Here is a 16,138-nt window from a genome sequence, read left to right as displayed (position 1 = left end):
CTCCATGTTGGTCAGGATGGTCTCAAACTCCTGACCTCAGGTGATCCACCCACCTCGTCCTGCCAAAGTGCTGGGATTACAGGCGTGAGCCACCACGTCCGGCCAGCTTATTTTTTTAGAAAGGAATTAGGTTAGCTATTTAATGGATAATTGACTGGAGGAGAGCGAGAATCAAAGCACTTAGATCAGTTAGGAGAGTTGAAAGAGGTGATGGTGGCTTTGTCTGCAAAGATCCCTGTTGGCAGATAAATATGTAAGGGGAGAGAGAATAAAATGCATATAGCGGTAATGGCCGAAAATAAAGCATGTCTGTGTATATTAATGACAAAAACTGCTGGATACGATGCCTCCGAAGACATGTCAAGGGTGGTTGTCTATGGAACCCACAGCTGTAGGAAAGGAAACTGGGAAATGAGAAACTCAAGTCTGAGTTTTAACCTTGAGGTCATTGTAAGTTTTTTTGTTAGGGATTTGGGTGTATAAATAGATGACCACAGAAGGAAACTAAAATGGTCAAAATTCCCTATTTATCTCACCCTCTTATTCCGGTCTCCTCTTGACTGGAGAACCTGCTAATTGCCTGCTTCCTCTGCTCTTGCTGCTACACTAGTGGCGATTGTGCATTTTTATGTTACATTATCTGGAGTTAAATTCCAGTGCTCTTTCTGTTAGATTGAATTACTGTTATCTAATACACAATCTTCAGGCCTTCTGAGATGTTCAGGGAGACCTCCTTAAGGTGTGAATACTCTCCTAGAGGCGCTTTCTGTGCTTTTGTTGAATTAGTGAACAGGCCATTTGTCTAAGATGAACAAGTTATTAGCAGAATCAAAATAGGATTTCTTTATACCACATAGTTTTTCCTGAAATGATCACTGCAAAATCATTGGGAGTGCTTTTAATGAGCCCTGATTATGACTGAAAATGGGAAATAGTCTGTGTTCTAACAAAGGGACTGCAGGAAATTCTGAGGTTCACATGGCGCTTACAGATGTGCTGTTAATAATGCCTTACCAAGGGCCAAGGGCTGTGCTGGGCTGTGATGAGGCGCAGTGCCATGCAGCTTTGCTGAGGGGAAGCGCCTGCATTTACAATGATGTGAAGGCAGGAAAAATTTGACATGGTAGATTTACAACTACATGTTACGGCTTTTCTTATACTTTGTTTTTCTGTTACCTATTAATCTGGTCTATAGAGTCTAAATTGCTCAAACTTTGTGGCAGCCAATAAATGAAATTTTGTACATTTATAAAATGTGAAAGATACTTTTTAAACTTGCCTTCTGTTTTTAGACTTTAGTCTCTTTTTAGAAGATGTATTGTCATTCTATGTTAAAGCAAACCATTAAAACATGTAATGATCCTAATGTATTTTCATGTAAATACAGTTATTGGATACACTTGTAATTCACAAGTAGTGTTCCCCAGTGAGAGTTCAAGTGGTCCCCAGTGAGAGTTCATGCCAGATGGGGCAGCAGAAGAAAGGATCCTGACTGAGGCTGGTCATCAGACCTCGTCACGGATTTGGGTTAGCACCTGGTTCCCCTGCATTTAAACAGATGATCAGCACATAACACTGCAGTGATATTGGAGTAATTACCCCCAACACAACATTTTGGTATTATTTAATGCACATGAGTATGTAATGGATTCTGCAAGAAATATTTTTCCTAATTTGATACACATGTTATCTTCAAAATAAGTAACAGTGAGGTGCTGTTTTTAAATGGTTTTACGTATGTGGTGTAAAATAAACTATTGAATATTATTTGACAATTTGTTTCCAGCGGCTTTTCATGATATATGAACATGATTGATACATTAAATAAGTAACATTGGGATTCTTGGCTGTGGCAGTAATTTACTTGAAATATTGAACTTTTAAAGAAAATAGTGGAGGCTGTTCAGGTAAGTTCATAATAATTTCTTGAATTAAAAAATGCAATTTATTGTTACTATAGTCCAGCATGGTTTTAAAAACTTACCTTGATTATGCAGTGATCAATGGTAGTTTTTCTCTTGACTGTTTTTGTTTTGTTTTTTCTATTATGCTTGAGAAATTCGTGTGATCACAAGAAGATAATTCTGGATTTTGTTTTTGAGATGCCTTTGTAGGGATTTGGGGACAAAATTAAGGTTGAAAATTTTCAGTGACATGTTTCACTTCCTAACTAGCACTTGCCTCACTACAGTTGCCTTGCAGATAAAGCAGACAGGTATTTTAAGATCCATTTCAATCTTTTCTCTAGAATTTGGTATTTTGCAAGTCTGGACACTTGAAATGGAGTTAATTTTTCCTTTGAGGTCATTAACTATGTTTGATAAAATCATCAAATTGTACTTTATTCAACTATGAGTCTTTGCTGAACTTCACATTTCTTTGATAACTTACAGGAAACGTTACCATATAATCTTAAGAGGAAAAGATGGCATATATACATATATTTTTTTTTCCTGAAAAGGTTAACATTCTAACTGCAATGTTTAATTTTTCTTTAATATTTATCTAAACGTCAGTGTTATTTTTAATATTTATAAATGATTCCTGTGTTTGAACGTGGCCTTATTTTAGGTATTTATTTCTCAACGTTGAGTTGCTACATGAACTTACAAATAATTTTCTCTTTAAGAAAATGTAAAATTTTGCTTTTTAAAATTTAGGGTTAGCCTGTCAGTTATTCAGACTTTATGAATTTTGTTCAGTGTGACTCAGTTTTCAGAAACGGAAGGTCTTATGAGCTCCTTTGTAGTCAATCCGTCCTATGTCAGAGGATGTCACTGTCGTGTATTGATCACCAATGATAAATCTGTTTTAGAATTTCATAGAAATGGAGTGGTACAGTATGCACTCTTTTTTTCTCTCCAGCTTCTTCCACTTCACATAATGTTTTGGAAATTCATCTGTGTTGCTCCATCTATCAGTACTTGGTTCTCATTCTGCTCAATGACGTGTCATTCAATGAATATGTCACATTTTGTTTTTCTAGTTTTCTGTTGATACGCTCTTGGGGCAGTTTTCATTTTGGGGCTGTTGTGAATAAAGCTACTGTGAACACTCTGGTACAGGTCATCATGCATTCATTTCTCTTGGGGAAAATTCCTAGGTTCGGTATCGCTGAGTAGAGAGGAGCTTATGTTTCTTAGTATAGGGCAGTTTCTTTCTTTCTTTCTTTCTCTTTTGAGACAGGATCTCACTCTGTCACCCAGGCTGGAGTACAGTCGTGCAATCATAGCTCACTGCAGCCCTGAGCTTCTGGACATAAACCATCCTCCAGCCTCAGCCTCCCGAGTAACTGGGAATACAGGCGTGTGCCACTGCATCTGGCTAATTTTTTTTTTCAGTGAGAGACAAGGTCTCTTGCTATGTTACCCAGGTTGGTCTTGAACTCCTGGGCTCAAGTGATTCTCCCACCTCGGCCTCCCAGAGTGCTGGGATTACACTTGTGAGCCACGCTGTCAGTCTAGGGCAGGTTCTATTAATATGTTTCTTAGAAACTGCCAAGTAATTTTCTAAAGGGCCTGTCCTGTTTTCTTTTCCCGTGAGCAATGTATAAGATTTCTGTTCCTCTGCATCCTTGACAACACTTCATACTGTCAGTCATGTTAATTTTAGCCATTTCGGTGAATATGTCTCATTGTGGTTTTCATTTGCTTTTCCTCATAACTTGTTTTAGTGAACCTGACATTGTGAACATTTTCCAATAACTTAAGATGTTGAGTACCCTTTGTATACTTTACTTTTTTTTTTTTTTTTTTTGGCCATTCAGCCACCCGCTTTGTAAAGTATTCCTGCTTTTTCTTTGATCACCGTACACCCATATTGCTATTTAACTGGCTTTTGTGGTTTCATTGCCGTTTGCTGTTAAAACTCATTGACCTATGTGTAATCTGTGAATGTGAAAATGAGTTTAAGCATAGATAGCTTTATTAGAATTCTGAGAAGCCAGATGATACTGGGAATCCAGAATTGAATGTTCATATTACAGATTTTTGCTTCATACAAAATATCAGCTGAAAGATGGAACTTTTGTGTTAAAACATCATCCAGTTAGTTGTCCAATTAACTGAAATTATATTTTAATATGTTAAATAATTTGTTCATCTATTGAAGTTATATTACATCAAAAAGTAGTATGACCTTGTGGATCTGTTGTCAAGTTCTTTCATGTTTGTTGCTTTCATAGGCGTTTTCTCAAGTTTTCTTGGAAAATGTTGGCTTTTGAATTTTTTGCCTTATTCTTTTGCTATATCATTCACTGAGTCTTCTCTATTTCTTTATACTCTGTTGAAAATACATTCTTTGTTGCTTAAAGAGAATCTTCCAGTTAACACTAGAATAGAACAGCTTTGGTGAAAGGTAACACTGTATATTTTGACAGCTATGAATTGCTTGTAATAGCATTTAGTTTATTTATTGCTTTAGCAGCCAGTGTTGTGATCTGTGCCTTTGTCATGAAGGCAAAGGATCATATTCAGTTGTAAACACTCCTCTGTATAAGATTTCTCTGGTGGTTATGTTAGATAACATGGAAATCCCTACCCCTCCAAAATCTGCAGACTTCAGAGCATACCTTTCTCCAAAGGGAAACCCTGCTGTTGAACAGTGAACTTGCTGGTTAAAAGAATGCTGGTCCCTGTGGCTCAGCACAACAGGTGTCTGCCTCACAGGAAATACTTGCCTTTTAGGGCATCTTTCAACATGCCATTGTTAAAATCCTGTTTCTTCAAGTTTTACAATTCATATATGTTGTAATTTCAACAACTCAGCCTTGATGCTCATTAGGTCATCTATTATCTGTATTTTATACATTCATTCCTTAGGACTTCTATTATATATAATTTATATATTACGTAACATATAACATGTAATACATGAATAATAGTAGACCTTGTGTCTTCAGGGAAAAGAGTATCTTCTTTTACTCAAAGGCTGGGAGAATGTTACATCCATTATTACATAGTTTACCATTCTCAAAAGAATGGGGCTTCTGTATTTAAAAATATCTTTACATTTTGTTTTATTCTTTGTTAGAGATAGATTCTCACTCTGTCACCCAGGCTGGAGTGCAGTGGCATGATCATAGCTCACTGGAGCCTTGAGCTCCTGGGCTCAAGTGATTCTCCCATCTCAGTCTCCCAAGTAGCCAGGACGACCTGTGTGTGCCACCACACTCAGCTAATTTTTACATTTTTTGTAGAGTCATCTCCCTGTGTTGCCCACACTGGTCTCAAACTCCTGGCCTCAAGCAGGCCTCCTGTGTCAACTTCCCAAAGTGCTGGGATTACAGGCGTGAGCCACCGTGCACAGCCTTGTATTTTAATGTTTTATTCTTTAAGTCACAGAAAAGTATGTGTGGTATTGACTGTTTACATTTCCGACCATATGAAAAATGTCTATTCAATCTTACGGGGTGGTTAGAGGGGCCTTTTTTCACTCGCTCTTGTTCAGATGTTTTGGCATGAGGATAAAATCTGCCGTTAATGTGTGTGCAGTTCTTAGTGACCCAATTTTACTCTGAAATTAAAGACAGGACTGTGTTCACGGTGGCGTCGTATGGTTGTTACAGTTACACTTGTAGGATTTCACTTAAAGGAGACCTTTTCTTTTAATTTGATTATTGGTGGTTTTTTTTTTTCGTATTTGGCAGTATCACTTTGATGGAGATGCTGTTCTTCAGAATGAGGAATATTAAGTGCTGTCTTTGTCTTAGCTTTCTAGGACTTCACATATTTTGAAATCCATGAGTATCATTGAATAGATGTACTTGTGTGGTAGCTCATTGTGATGGTTTTATTAGGGTTGATTACAGTGCAGTGTACCATCAGCCTTGTCACTTTTTTTGTAAGACTAAACAGAACTCTAATAACTTGTCAAATTTTGAATACAAGTAATAAGAAAAAATTACCCTTTTAAAAATTAAATATTGGGCCGGGCGTGGTGACTCACACCTATAATCCCAGCACTTTGGGAGGCTGAGGCTGGTGGATCACCTGAGGTCAGGAGTTCCAGACCAGCCTAGCCAACATGGTGAAACCCCATCTCTACTAAAAATACAAAAATTAGCCGAGCGTAGTAGCATGCACCTATAGTCCCAGCTACGTGGGCAGCTGAGGCAGGAGGATCATTTGAACCCGGGAGGTGAAAGTTGCAGTGAGCTGAGAACACCCCACTGTACTCCAGCCTGGGTGACAGAGTGAGACTCCATTTCAATAAATAAATCAATAAAAATTTAAAAATTGGCCGGGCATGGTGGCTCACGCCTGTAATCCCAGCACTTTGGGAGGCCGAGGCAGGCGGATCACAAGGTCAGGAGATCGAGACCATCCTGGCTAACATGGTGAAACCCCATCTCTACTAAAAATACAAAAAAACTAGCCGGGCGTGGTGGCGGCACCTGTAGTCCCAGCTACTCGGGAGGCTGAGGCAAGAGAATGGCGGGAACCCAGGAGGCGGAGTTTGCCGTAAGCAGAGATCGTGCCACTGCACTCCAGCCTGGGCGATGGAGCGAGACTCCGTCTCAAAAAAAAATAAAAGAAAAAGGAAAAATTTTAAAAATTGAAATTAAATATTGACAACTAAAACTTGGCTAAATTCTGGCCGGGCGTGGTGGCTCATGCCTGTAATCCCAGCTCTTTGGGAGGCTGAGGCAGGCAGATCACGAAGGTCAGGAGATCGAGACCATCCTGGTTAACACGGTGAAACCCCGTCTCCACTAAAAATACAAAAAATTAGCCGGGCGCGGTGGCTCAAGCCTGTAATCCCAGCACTTTGGGAGGCTGAGACGGGCGGATCACAAGGTCAGGAGATCGAGACCATCCTGGCTAACACGGTGAAACCCCGCCTCTACTAAAAAATACAAAAAGCTAGCCGGGCGAGGTGGCGGGCGCCCGTAGTCCCAGCTACTCGGGAGGCTGAGGCAGGAGAATGGCGTGAACCCGGGAGGCGGAGCTTGCAGTGAGCTGAGATCCGGCCACTGCACTCCAGCCTGGGTGACAGCACGAGACTCCGTCTCAAAAAAAAAAAAAAAAAAAATTAGCCGGGCATGGTGGCGCCTGTGGTCCCAGCTCCTCAGGAGGCTGAGGCAGGAGAATGGCCTGAACCCGGGAGGCGGAGCTTGCAGTGAGCCGAGCTCGCGCCACTGCACTCCAGCCTGGGCGATAGAGCAAGACTCTGTCTCATTAAAAAAAAAAAAAAAAAAAAAACTTGGCTAAATTCTGGAAATTACTTTTCTAGGTTTTAGTAATGGTTTATAAATTGAGTGTTCACATATTTGAGAAGCTGAGAATGCTTGAAGTTTTGAGTAATCCTGATGTTACTGAGAAGGATTAAGTGATCCTGTTGTCCGGTTTGGTTTATGGTTCTGTTTATTTTTCTTGTCAGCCTTTACTGTACCAAAGGCATAAACAGTTGTTCCTTCATTTCCTAGGAGGTTGCTTCTGCCCCCCTGAATATCAAAATCTGCAGATCCTGAAGTTTCTGACATAAAATACTGTAGTATTTCACATATCCTGTGCACATCCTCCTATATGCTTTAAATTACATGTTACTTATAATACCCCATACAGCGTCAATGCCATGCAGTTATATTGTTTAGGGAATAACGACAAGGAACAAAGTCTATACATGTTCAGTATAGACACAACCACTGGAGGCCTAACTACATTTTCTTTCTCTCTCTCTCTCTCTCTCTCTCTCTGTCCTTTTTTTTTTTTTTTTCGAGAAAGGGTCTTGCTCTGTAGCCCACGCTGGAGTGCAGTGGTGTGGTCTCAGCTCACTTCAACCTCCACATCGTGGGCTCAAACGATCCTCCTGCTTCAGCTGCCAATTATGTGGGACAACAGGCATGTACCACCACGTGTGGCCAATTTTTGTATTTTTTGTAGAGACGGGACTTTGCCATGTTGTCCAGGCTGTTCTCAAATTCCTGGACTCAAGTGATCTGCCCACCTCAGCCTCCCAAAGTGCTGGGATTACAGGCTCACCACCGTGCCTGGCTTCTAACTGCATTTTCAATCCACGGTTGAGTATAAGAATACAGAGTCTATAAATTCAGAGCTTGCATACAAGAGTAGATAGTATGCCAAGTGCTGGTGGAAATATATAAAAAATAATTTTTTGTTCATTTATGCCATACCTTGTTTTAAAAAATTCTTACAGGCCAGGCATGTTGGCTCACACCTGTATTCCTAGCACTTTGGAAAGCCAAGGCTGGAGGATTGCCTGCGCTTAGGAGTTCCATATGAGCCTGGACAACATGGTAGAATCACATCTCTACAAAAAAATACAACTACTAGCTGGGTGTGGTGTTGTGCACCTGTAGTCTCAGCTACCTGGGAGGCTGAGGCAGGAGGATTGCTTGAGCCTGGGAAGATGAGGCTGCAGCGAGCCATGTTCATGCCACTGGTACTCTAGCCTGGGTGACAAAGCAAGACCCTCTCTCAAAACAAAAACAGAAACTCCAAAGATTTGATTACAGGGACCCCATGGGTCCTCTTGGGTTCCTGGAGTGCACTGGGGTGTCTGTGGGTCCCCTTTACTTGCAGGCACAGTCTTGACAGTTTCTGCATACGCGTTTCTCATACACTTTTTGCGGGGACAGTTTCGGGCTTCATCCAATTCTCAGGCAAATTGAGACCCAAGTGGGTTTTATCAACACTGATCTAGGGTAATGATTTACAATATTTTTGGATCATGGACCCCCAACAGTTGAAAATTGAGCACACAGCTGTATGTTTGTGTGTCCCAAAATGCAATTGTGTGTGACTGTATGAATAGTTCAGGCATATTATAAAACATATATAAGGATAACAGTACACATAAACCTGTCCTCTATTGAAATATTTTGGGTACACGCTCTTTGAAGAACGTTGATCAAGGTCTTACTAGGGTAAGAGTCTTTTTCTGATTGAGCATGACACACACATTTGTATTCCCTAGAATACCCTAGAGTGAGGGTCCTCTGTGGGATTTTGCATTACAAGGTTTCAAGCTGTGTTGTGCTGAAGTATCAACAATCTGTACAAGAGGGCTTGTGGAAATAAGGAAGGACTTAGCAAAATAAATTCTTAATAAATTATTAGCAGATCTGAAAATTATTTGGTTAAAAAAATTATTTGGTATTTGGGACTTAATACTGTTTACTGTAGAAGATAAAATGAAGCTGAATTTTAAGTCAGTTGATGTTCTTTGAGGAAATGGAAAGTACTTTGAATTAAAAAAAATCCTGGCCGGGCACGGTGGCTCAAACCTGTAATCCCAGCACTTTGGGAGGCCGAGACGGGCGGATCACGAGGTCAGGAGATCGAGACCAGCCTGGCTAACACGGTGAAACCCCGTCTCTACTAAAAATACAAAAAACTAGCCGGGCGAGGTGGCGGGCGCCTGTAGTCCCAGCTATTTGGGAGGCTGAGGCAGGAGAATGGCGTAAACCTGGGAGGCAGAGCTTGTAGTGAGCTGAGATCCGGCCACTGCACTCCAGCCTGGGTGACAGAGCGAGACTCTGTCTCAAAAAAAAAAAATCCTTACTGAATGGAAATAATCAGAGCACGCAGCACTAAATGGCATCGAAATCTCAATTACTGTTACAAACTTTATGAAATGAGTTAACTCTGATTTCTCTCATTGTTTATTGAAATCAGTTTTTAAAAAGGCTAAATCTGATTTCATTGTATTTCTAGGGTGATAAAAGAAAACGTGGCTGAAGTTACATGAAGTGCAGCTAGCAGTGTAATTCAGGAGTTAAGACCAGAAGTACTGGAATCCTACCTCCTTTCAGGTCAGTCCGTATCTGCTCATTGTTTCCTAACAGAGCCTCGAGTATTCATTTCTTCCTTTTTCTAGTCAGTTCTTCCTGATTCTGTGGACTGTAATGAACGTAAGTCATGGTCCCAGTGTTTTGAGTCAGTAGAATATTTATGAACAGTTAATAGCTGAAGCTGAATCCTCTCCAGCGTGGCCTGTCTTGGTAGGAAACCCTGGCATCACAGCTGGTTTCTCAGCAAGTCGAGAGGGGACTTGAAGCTTTGCCTTGCCCTCCTCTTTCCTTACTGGTGTAATGCGTATATTGATTTGTCTTCAGGTAAAACTGGACTAAGAGGGGAAATGACATATCACAGATGTCTTGGAGTGAGGAGAGAGAAAAAAAAGGTCTTTGTAAAAAAATTTCCTATTGATTTTTAATGACCTCCAAATTTAGAATTTTAAACTTGTGTTCCTTTGGAAAGTATGTAATCTTAAAAATGGCATCAGAAAATCAGATGCATTCCTCCTCCTCTGCTTTCTACTTTTTCGGAGAAGGGTCACAATTTTTCTGTTCTTTTGTTACGTCACACATAAAATATTATTGAAACATTAATGCAGTCTTTATAACAAAATTCCCATGGGTACATTGTCATTCTAATAGATCCAGAAAGTATTAAGTGTATTTCTTTTCTAGCTTTTGTCTGGTGATACTAAACATTATTCTGTCTTATTCTTGCTGCTGCCCCAAGTGGTTCTGGGGACAGGAGTGACTGTTGCCTGAGAGCTTCTTGGAAATGAAGGATCTCCCACACAGGACACAGACTCCTGCAAGTCGAAAAGTCCGTTTTAACTGTGAAGATTAGGTCATGTGTACTAATGAAGATGTTTCTTTTCTAGGATTTGCGCGCACTTGGTTTGAGATGATGTATTCCATAGTTTTGAGAAATTTTACCTTTTCAAAGTATCTGACACCTCATGCAGCACAAAAATGTGACAGCTGTTTTGCATACTATACCCAGCTCTAGAAAGTTAATCTCAGGCTTTGGTTCTCAAGCCTGGGCCCTAGACCAGCAGCATCGTCATCTGGGAGCCTCAGAATGTACATTCTGAATCACACCCTCAGCCTATGCAACAGAAATTTTGAGGATGGAAACTAGAGAATAATTTTATATCGTCTATGGAGATTTTATTGAAATTAAACTTTCAAGTTGCTGTATATGTAGGTCTCTGAAAATCCAAAGAACCAATCTCATATATGGGTAAGGAAATACATGGGAAAGGAAAAATGTGTACATAAGCTATCTGTGGCATAGATCAAGCCTGTGGCATTCTGTGGCCTTGAGAGAGAAGGGGAGAGAGATTTTAAGCTTATCAAGTAGATTTGTCATTGGAACTTTAGGATTTTTAAATTTTGGTTAAAAAATGTGAATACTGTTACTTCAGTTAAAGAACTCCTTTTATAGATTTTACTTTCTAACAAAGTGAGTGAAAAGAAACCGGTTCACTCCAGAAACATGTAAAGAAAGTAAAATTATTAAAATGCCAAATATTTAATTCTTGTGACAGTGAATCTACTTTTATTATAAAGAGTTAAGAAATTGCCATTTCCATGACAGTTTCCTCCTTCAACAATCTTAATATTGAACCTTGAATTTATTTAGGTCTGCCGGTCAGTGATTCTAGTCTAGCAAATTACTTTAGGACTGAAAGCTCTTGTTTCTTTAGAAACATATACTATGGAGATTAGATCCTGTTTACTAGTGAAGACTCTGTCTCTTTTCCAGGGCAAAACATTTTGTGGGAAATATCCTGTTCGTGACCTGGAAGAAACAAGACAGAAAACCAATCTTACCTCACTTACGAATTTCTTACTCCATACAAGCAGTTCATGGATGTCTGGGCAATCGTAGCACTTTCCATTTAAAAACATGCTACAGGGGCACATTTTCTGTGGTTAAAAATGATCTCTGGAATAATTGTAAACTGCAGTTTTCCTTTTTATCGAGGGTTTTGGCTTTTTATTTGTAAATTAAATCAAGATGTTACCAACTCCTTGGTGTGGTGGTCTTGCCAGCTCACGCTGGGGCTCACGCTGGAAGGTAGTGTGGCAGCAATGCTCAAATTCAGAATAGCCAGCAAATCCCTCCTTTCAGTGCTCTGACTGGGAACCATGAGAGGGTTTTTAAAAACCATCCCTCATAGCCCACAATTTTGGGTTAACTCTCAAAGTTGGGAATAAGCAAACTGGCATTGTTGGGAGAAAAATCGTTTTTACTGAAGCATGAACTGGCTCAGGCAAGCAAATAGCGGGAGTTGGCACAGGAAGGCGAGCGTGCTGTGGGGATGCGTGGAGGCGTCACCTTCAAAACTAAAGTGGTGCCAGGAGGACCGATGTGTCCTTGATCTTGTTCCCATTTGACAGAATTGTGAACCACTTCACTGTCTTCACAGTCTTGCCACTTACCTAATGAGGCTTTTCTGAACCTAGAAGGAGACGTCTAGAAATCCCAGCTTTGCTATGTAAGGACCATTAGCTGCAAGTCGGTGGAAGTCTATAGAAAGCAGTGTGAATTCCATAGTGGTCTTGACTTAGCAAGGATTTGGGACAAGTCTAAAACTTCAGACTTAAAGCTTTGACACGTTAACTGCATAAAATATTGAACATTTTGAACTTCTTTAGCCTTTGTCAGTTCGCGACCCAGGTTTTTCAGTCTGTTGTATGTTTCCTGCTTTTCCTTGTTTTGCTAATCATCCTCCTTGAGCTTCACTGTTTTTATTCTGGGCATCCAGTCCAGCCTTTCACGATGTGTGCTTCCTCAGGCCCCTGGTTCACATGCCGAGTGCCCTGTAAGCCTCGCCGCACTAGTGTATGCTCACCAACAGTCTGCTTCGTTTGGGAGGGTGCTTCACTTCCAAAGCTACCCAGTACGACGTGTACAGTGCAGCACAAAGCGGAACTCAGGAAGTAGCACCTGAGCTTCAAATAGACTTTCCTGATCATTCTACTGAGTAAAGAGTCTCCACATTTAAGAATCAAGATAGGATTGACTTGTGAGGATAGTGTATTTTTGGACTGAAACCAAACTCCTCATGTCTAATTGTAGTTATTCAATGTTACCAGAATCCCTATTTTTGGCAGAACAGACAAAAGAATGTGTAGTGTACTTTCTACTACAGCCATTACAGCAAACTAGATCTGAGTGCTGTTGCTAGTAAATAGCCAGATTATGTTGTCCTTACCCAAGTAGACAGTGGAAAGGAACAATGGCAGAGGACATGATGCGAGTCTGGCCACAGCCGTGCATCCCATGTATGGCGATCTCAGTGCTGAGATCACCTGTCCTCGGCCGTGAACTGAATCATGTCCTAGTGCTGTATCCGACTTCATAGCTTTCCAGGGGAAAAGACTAGGAGATCTGTGACATGACTAGGTCACATAAGCTGTGCTGCACACACTTTACCCTACACGAAGTTGCCCTGGGCCTTGACCTATAGTTCTAAACGTCATCTATAAACCTTTTGGTAAGGTGCTGCCTGAGAACTGCTTTGTTTTTCAGAGGGATCATTGCTCAGGCTTTTTTCCCCAATAACTTGAACTATTTGGCGATTCCTGTTTGGTTTGTATCTTAGACAGCCCTGCCTTCCTGATGAACAGTCGGTCACCTTCTCACGTGTTCCTGACACTGTTCACATCTGTAGCTGGAGTCCTGCTGTCTCCTTACTGCTCCTGACCTGCACTGCGAACTCAGATCTCCCTGTTCCCCCGGAAAGCTATGAAATCAGATATACTGTATGATTCAATTTAGTTGAAAAAGTCCAATCTCGGCCCTCACTTAGCTAGAAAACCACAAATATCTACTGTCTTTTAAAGTTTTGAGACTTGAGACATAAAAGGAAACAGACCAACATCATAGAGTTTTATTGACAAAACCATAGGAAAATGCAGTTTTAGGATGTAAAGTAAAAATGGTTCTCTGAAATATCTACACAAACGTGAATGCTGAAAAGTTTTCATTAAAATCGTATTTCATACAATTATAAACTAATGAGGAACAAAACAATTGTCACCTTCTCCATAACCCAGCCTGAGCTCGACTGACGCTTGCCTTGAGCAGCAGAACTCTTCCCAGACAAGATGGCGGCTCCCACACAGCAGCCAGGCTTCGCTGTTACCTAAGCTCCATCTTCCCAGTTGGTGTTCAAAACTAGGGCACAAGATCTGGCTTTTCAAAAAAAACATAGAGACTCCCAAGAAACTTTTTTTTTTTTTTTTTTTTTTTGAGACAAGGTCTCATTCTGTCACCCAGGCTGGAGTGCAGTGGCCTTTGATGGCTCCCTGCAGCCTTGACCTCCCCGGCTTAAGCAATCCTTTCACCTCAGTCTCCGAGTATCTGGGACCACAGGCGTGTTCCACCCCGTGTTACCCAGGCTGGTCTCGAACTCCTGGGCCTAAGCAATCCTCCAGCCTCAGCCTCCAAAGCACTGGGATTATAGGTGTGAGCCTGTAATATTCTTTAGGCCTCATAGTGTACAAGTGACTACAGCACATTTACAAGTGACTGCCATCTCCAGAATGTGTGGCCACTGTCTACTAGAAAAAGATCAGGCCCCCCAACCCTTTCAGGCGCAGCAAACCCACACTTTATTTGGTGCTTGGGTAACTTGAATATAACATGGCTCCCCTTGCTGTAAGCAAATGCTTTAGAGCTGAACTTTTTCTTTTTCTTTTTTTTTTAAAGCACAGAAGTTCACCAGGGCTAGTAGAAATTTCAAGGAGAATCACTTGAACCCAGGAGGCGGAGGTTGCAGTGAGCTGAGATCGTGCCATTGCACTCCAGCCTGGGCAACAAGAGCAAAACTCCGTCTCCAGAAAAAAGAAAGTAAGTCTTTAATTTTCTTAAATAATCCTCATATGTACTATCCACATTGTGGAAAAACTGAAATACGCAGTCTGGACACTGCACTGAGATCCCAGCATACTGGCACAGACACAGCTATGTCGCGTCTTACAGACTACAACGGACAACAGGCTTAACTGCAAGAGGTTTACAGACAAAACTTGACATAGATGTGCTAGGAGAATTCCAAACTGCTGTCAGAGAGAGTGTAGGAATGGGTCTGAAGAGAACTCCACCCAATCCCTGCTGTCCGGTCACTGCAGCTGCACTCTGTATGCACCTATTAGCAGCTTAACCTGTTGAAAGAAAAGAATGCAGCTGTCAGTACAGACCCAGATTTCCCCTTTCTTACAAGAAAAAACCACACATGGCCAAGATCTGCTTCTATTATTTGGCAGTATTTTCAAGTTGCTTATCAATTTACATTGTTAGATCATTGCCATTTTAATTCAAGAAATAATTCCAAGTGCTATTAATTTTATATTACTGTTTTATTAGAGAGACTATTTTGTCCAGCTTCCTTTCATACAAGAGGTTAGGGACCGGCCTAAAGACATATATTTGGCAATTCCATACCAAGGCCTAGAACATGATTCAGATGGTTCCCTCCTCTAGAGAGGCGTTCTTCTCAGCTGCAACCAAGTCCTTTTCCTGCCGCATTATTATGTCTAACACACTAGATTGAGAGAGGGTGCACCTAGCATCACTACCCTAGGGAGTGCGTCTCTCTAGGACAGGTACACCAGGATTCTTGGAATTTTTTTCTAATGCTGATAAAGTAATCTGGAGTAACAACTTGAGTACTGACACTACATATGAAGAAAGGATTGTCACCTTGGCAGAGGGTGCTTCTGTCAACCTTATGAAGAGTTTATTGGGACCTGCAATAGGGCTGAATGAGTAAACAAAATGACTGTCCTACAATGGAAAGAGAAAAAAAAATCAGTGCTTTTTCAAACTTACACCAGAAACTATTAAAACAGCAATGATGTAAAAGAATCATAAATAAGTTTTGTTTTTTATTTCATAAGTCAAGATGCTGTGGAGGAGGCCAATCGCTTGAGCCCATAAGTTTGAGACTAGCCTGACCAACACGGTGAAACCCCATCTCTACAAAAAATACAAAAAATTAGCCAGATGTGGTGGCGCGTGCATCTGTAGTCCCAGGTAGTTAGGAGGCTGAGGCGGGAGGATTGCTTGTGCCTGGGAAGTCAAGGCCCCAGTGAGCTGTGATCTGCGCCACTGCACTCCAGCCTGGTCAACAGAGTGAGACCCTGTCTCAAAAAAAAAGGTGACTTACTTTTCCCTTGATTTATTAAAAATATACAAATGACAAAATCAGTCCAGGAAACTGGATTAGAATGCACCCAGCAATATACAGTACAAGTGTTAAAATGGCTATATCTAGGGAATTTTGCTTAATTCAGTCCAAGGAAAGAATTCTAAAAGTGGCAAAGTATATACAAAGAATCTTTGAGATCATTAAGAATTTACATTCA

At 40.9% G+C, this 16,138-nt stretch overlaps 2 protein-coding genes across 18 annotated transcripts in view; one reads left to right on the top strand and one right to left on the bottom strand.

The window, feature by feature from the left end:
• Positions 1-15,558, top strand: part of LOC105490279 (paraspeckle component 1) — a 109,895-nt gene extending 94,337 nt beyond the window's left edge. For 5 of the 15 annotated variants that reach the window (XR_011615004.1, XM_071081576.1, XM_071081577.1 and 2 more), the window contains one exon: positions 9,678-15,558. Coding sequence is in view for 4 of the 15 variants with exons in the window: in XM_071081576.1 (XP_070937677.1) it covers positions 9,678-9,711 (34 nt within the window). In the remaining 11 variants the exon portion in view is untranslated. The remainder of the gene's footprint in view (positions 1-9,677) is intronic. The other 10 variants (XR_011614997.1, XR_011615003.1, XR_011615000.1 and 7 more) reach the window with 3 other exon arrangements.
• LOC105490282 (M-phase phosphoprotein 8) overlaps positions 13,646-16,138 on the bottom strand; it is a 37,434-nt gene continuing 34,941 nt past the window's right edge. For 2 of the 3 annotated variants that reach the window (XM_071081574.1, XM_071081575.1), the window contains one exon: positions 13,646-15,557. In XM_071081574.1, the coding sequence (XP_070937675.1) occupies positions 15,351-15,557 (207 nt within the window). In that variant the 3' untranslated portion in view covers positions 13,646-15,350. The remainder of the gene's footprint in view (positions 15,558-16,138) is intronic. The other variant, XM_011755749.3, reaches the window with a different exon arrangement.

Source organism: Macaca nemestrina, chromosome 16 (assembly GCF_043159975.1).
Source record: "Macaca nemestrina isolate mMacNem1 chromosome 16, mMacNem.hap1, whole genome shotgun sequence".
Classification (NCBI taxonomy): domain Eukaryota; kingdom Metazoa; phylum Chordata; class Mammalia; order Primates; family Cercopithecidae; genus Macaca; species Macaca nemestrina.
This window is presented reverse-complemented; position numbering and strand designations above follow the sequence as displayed.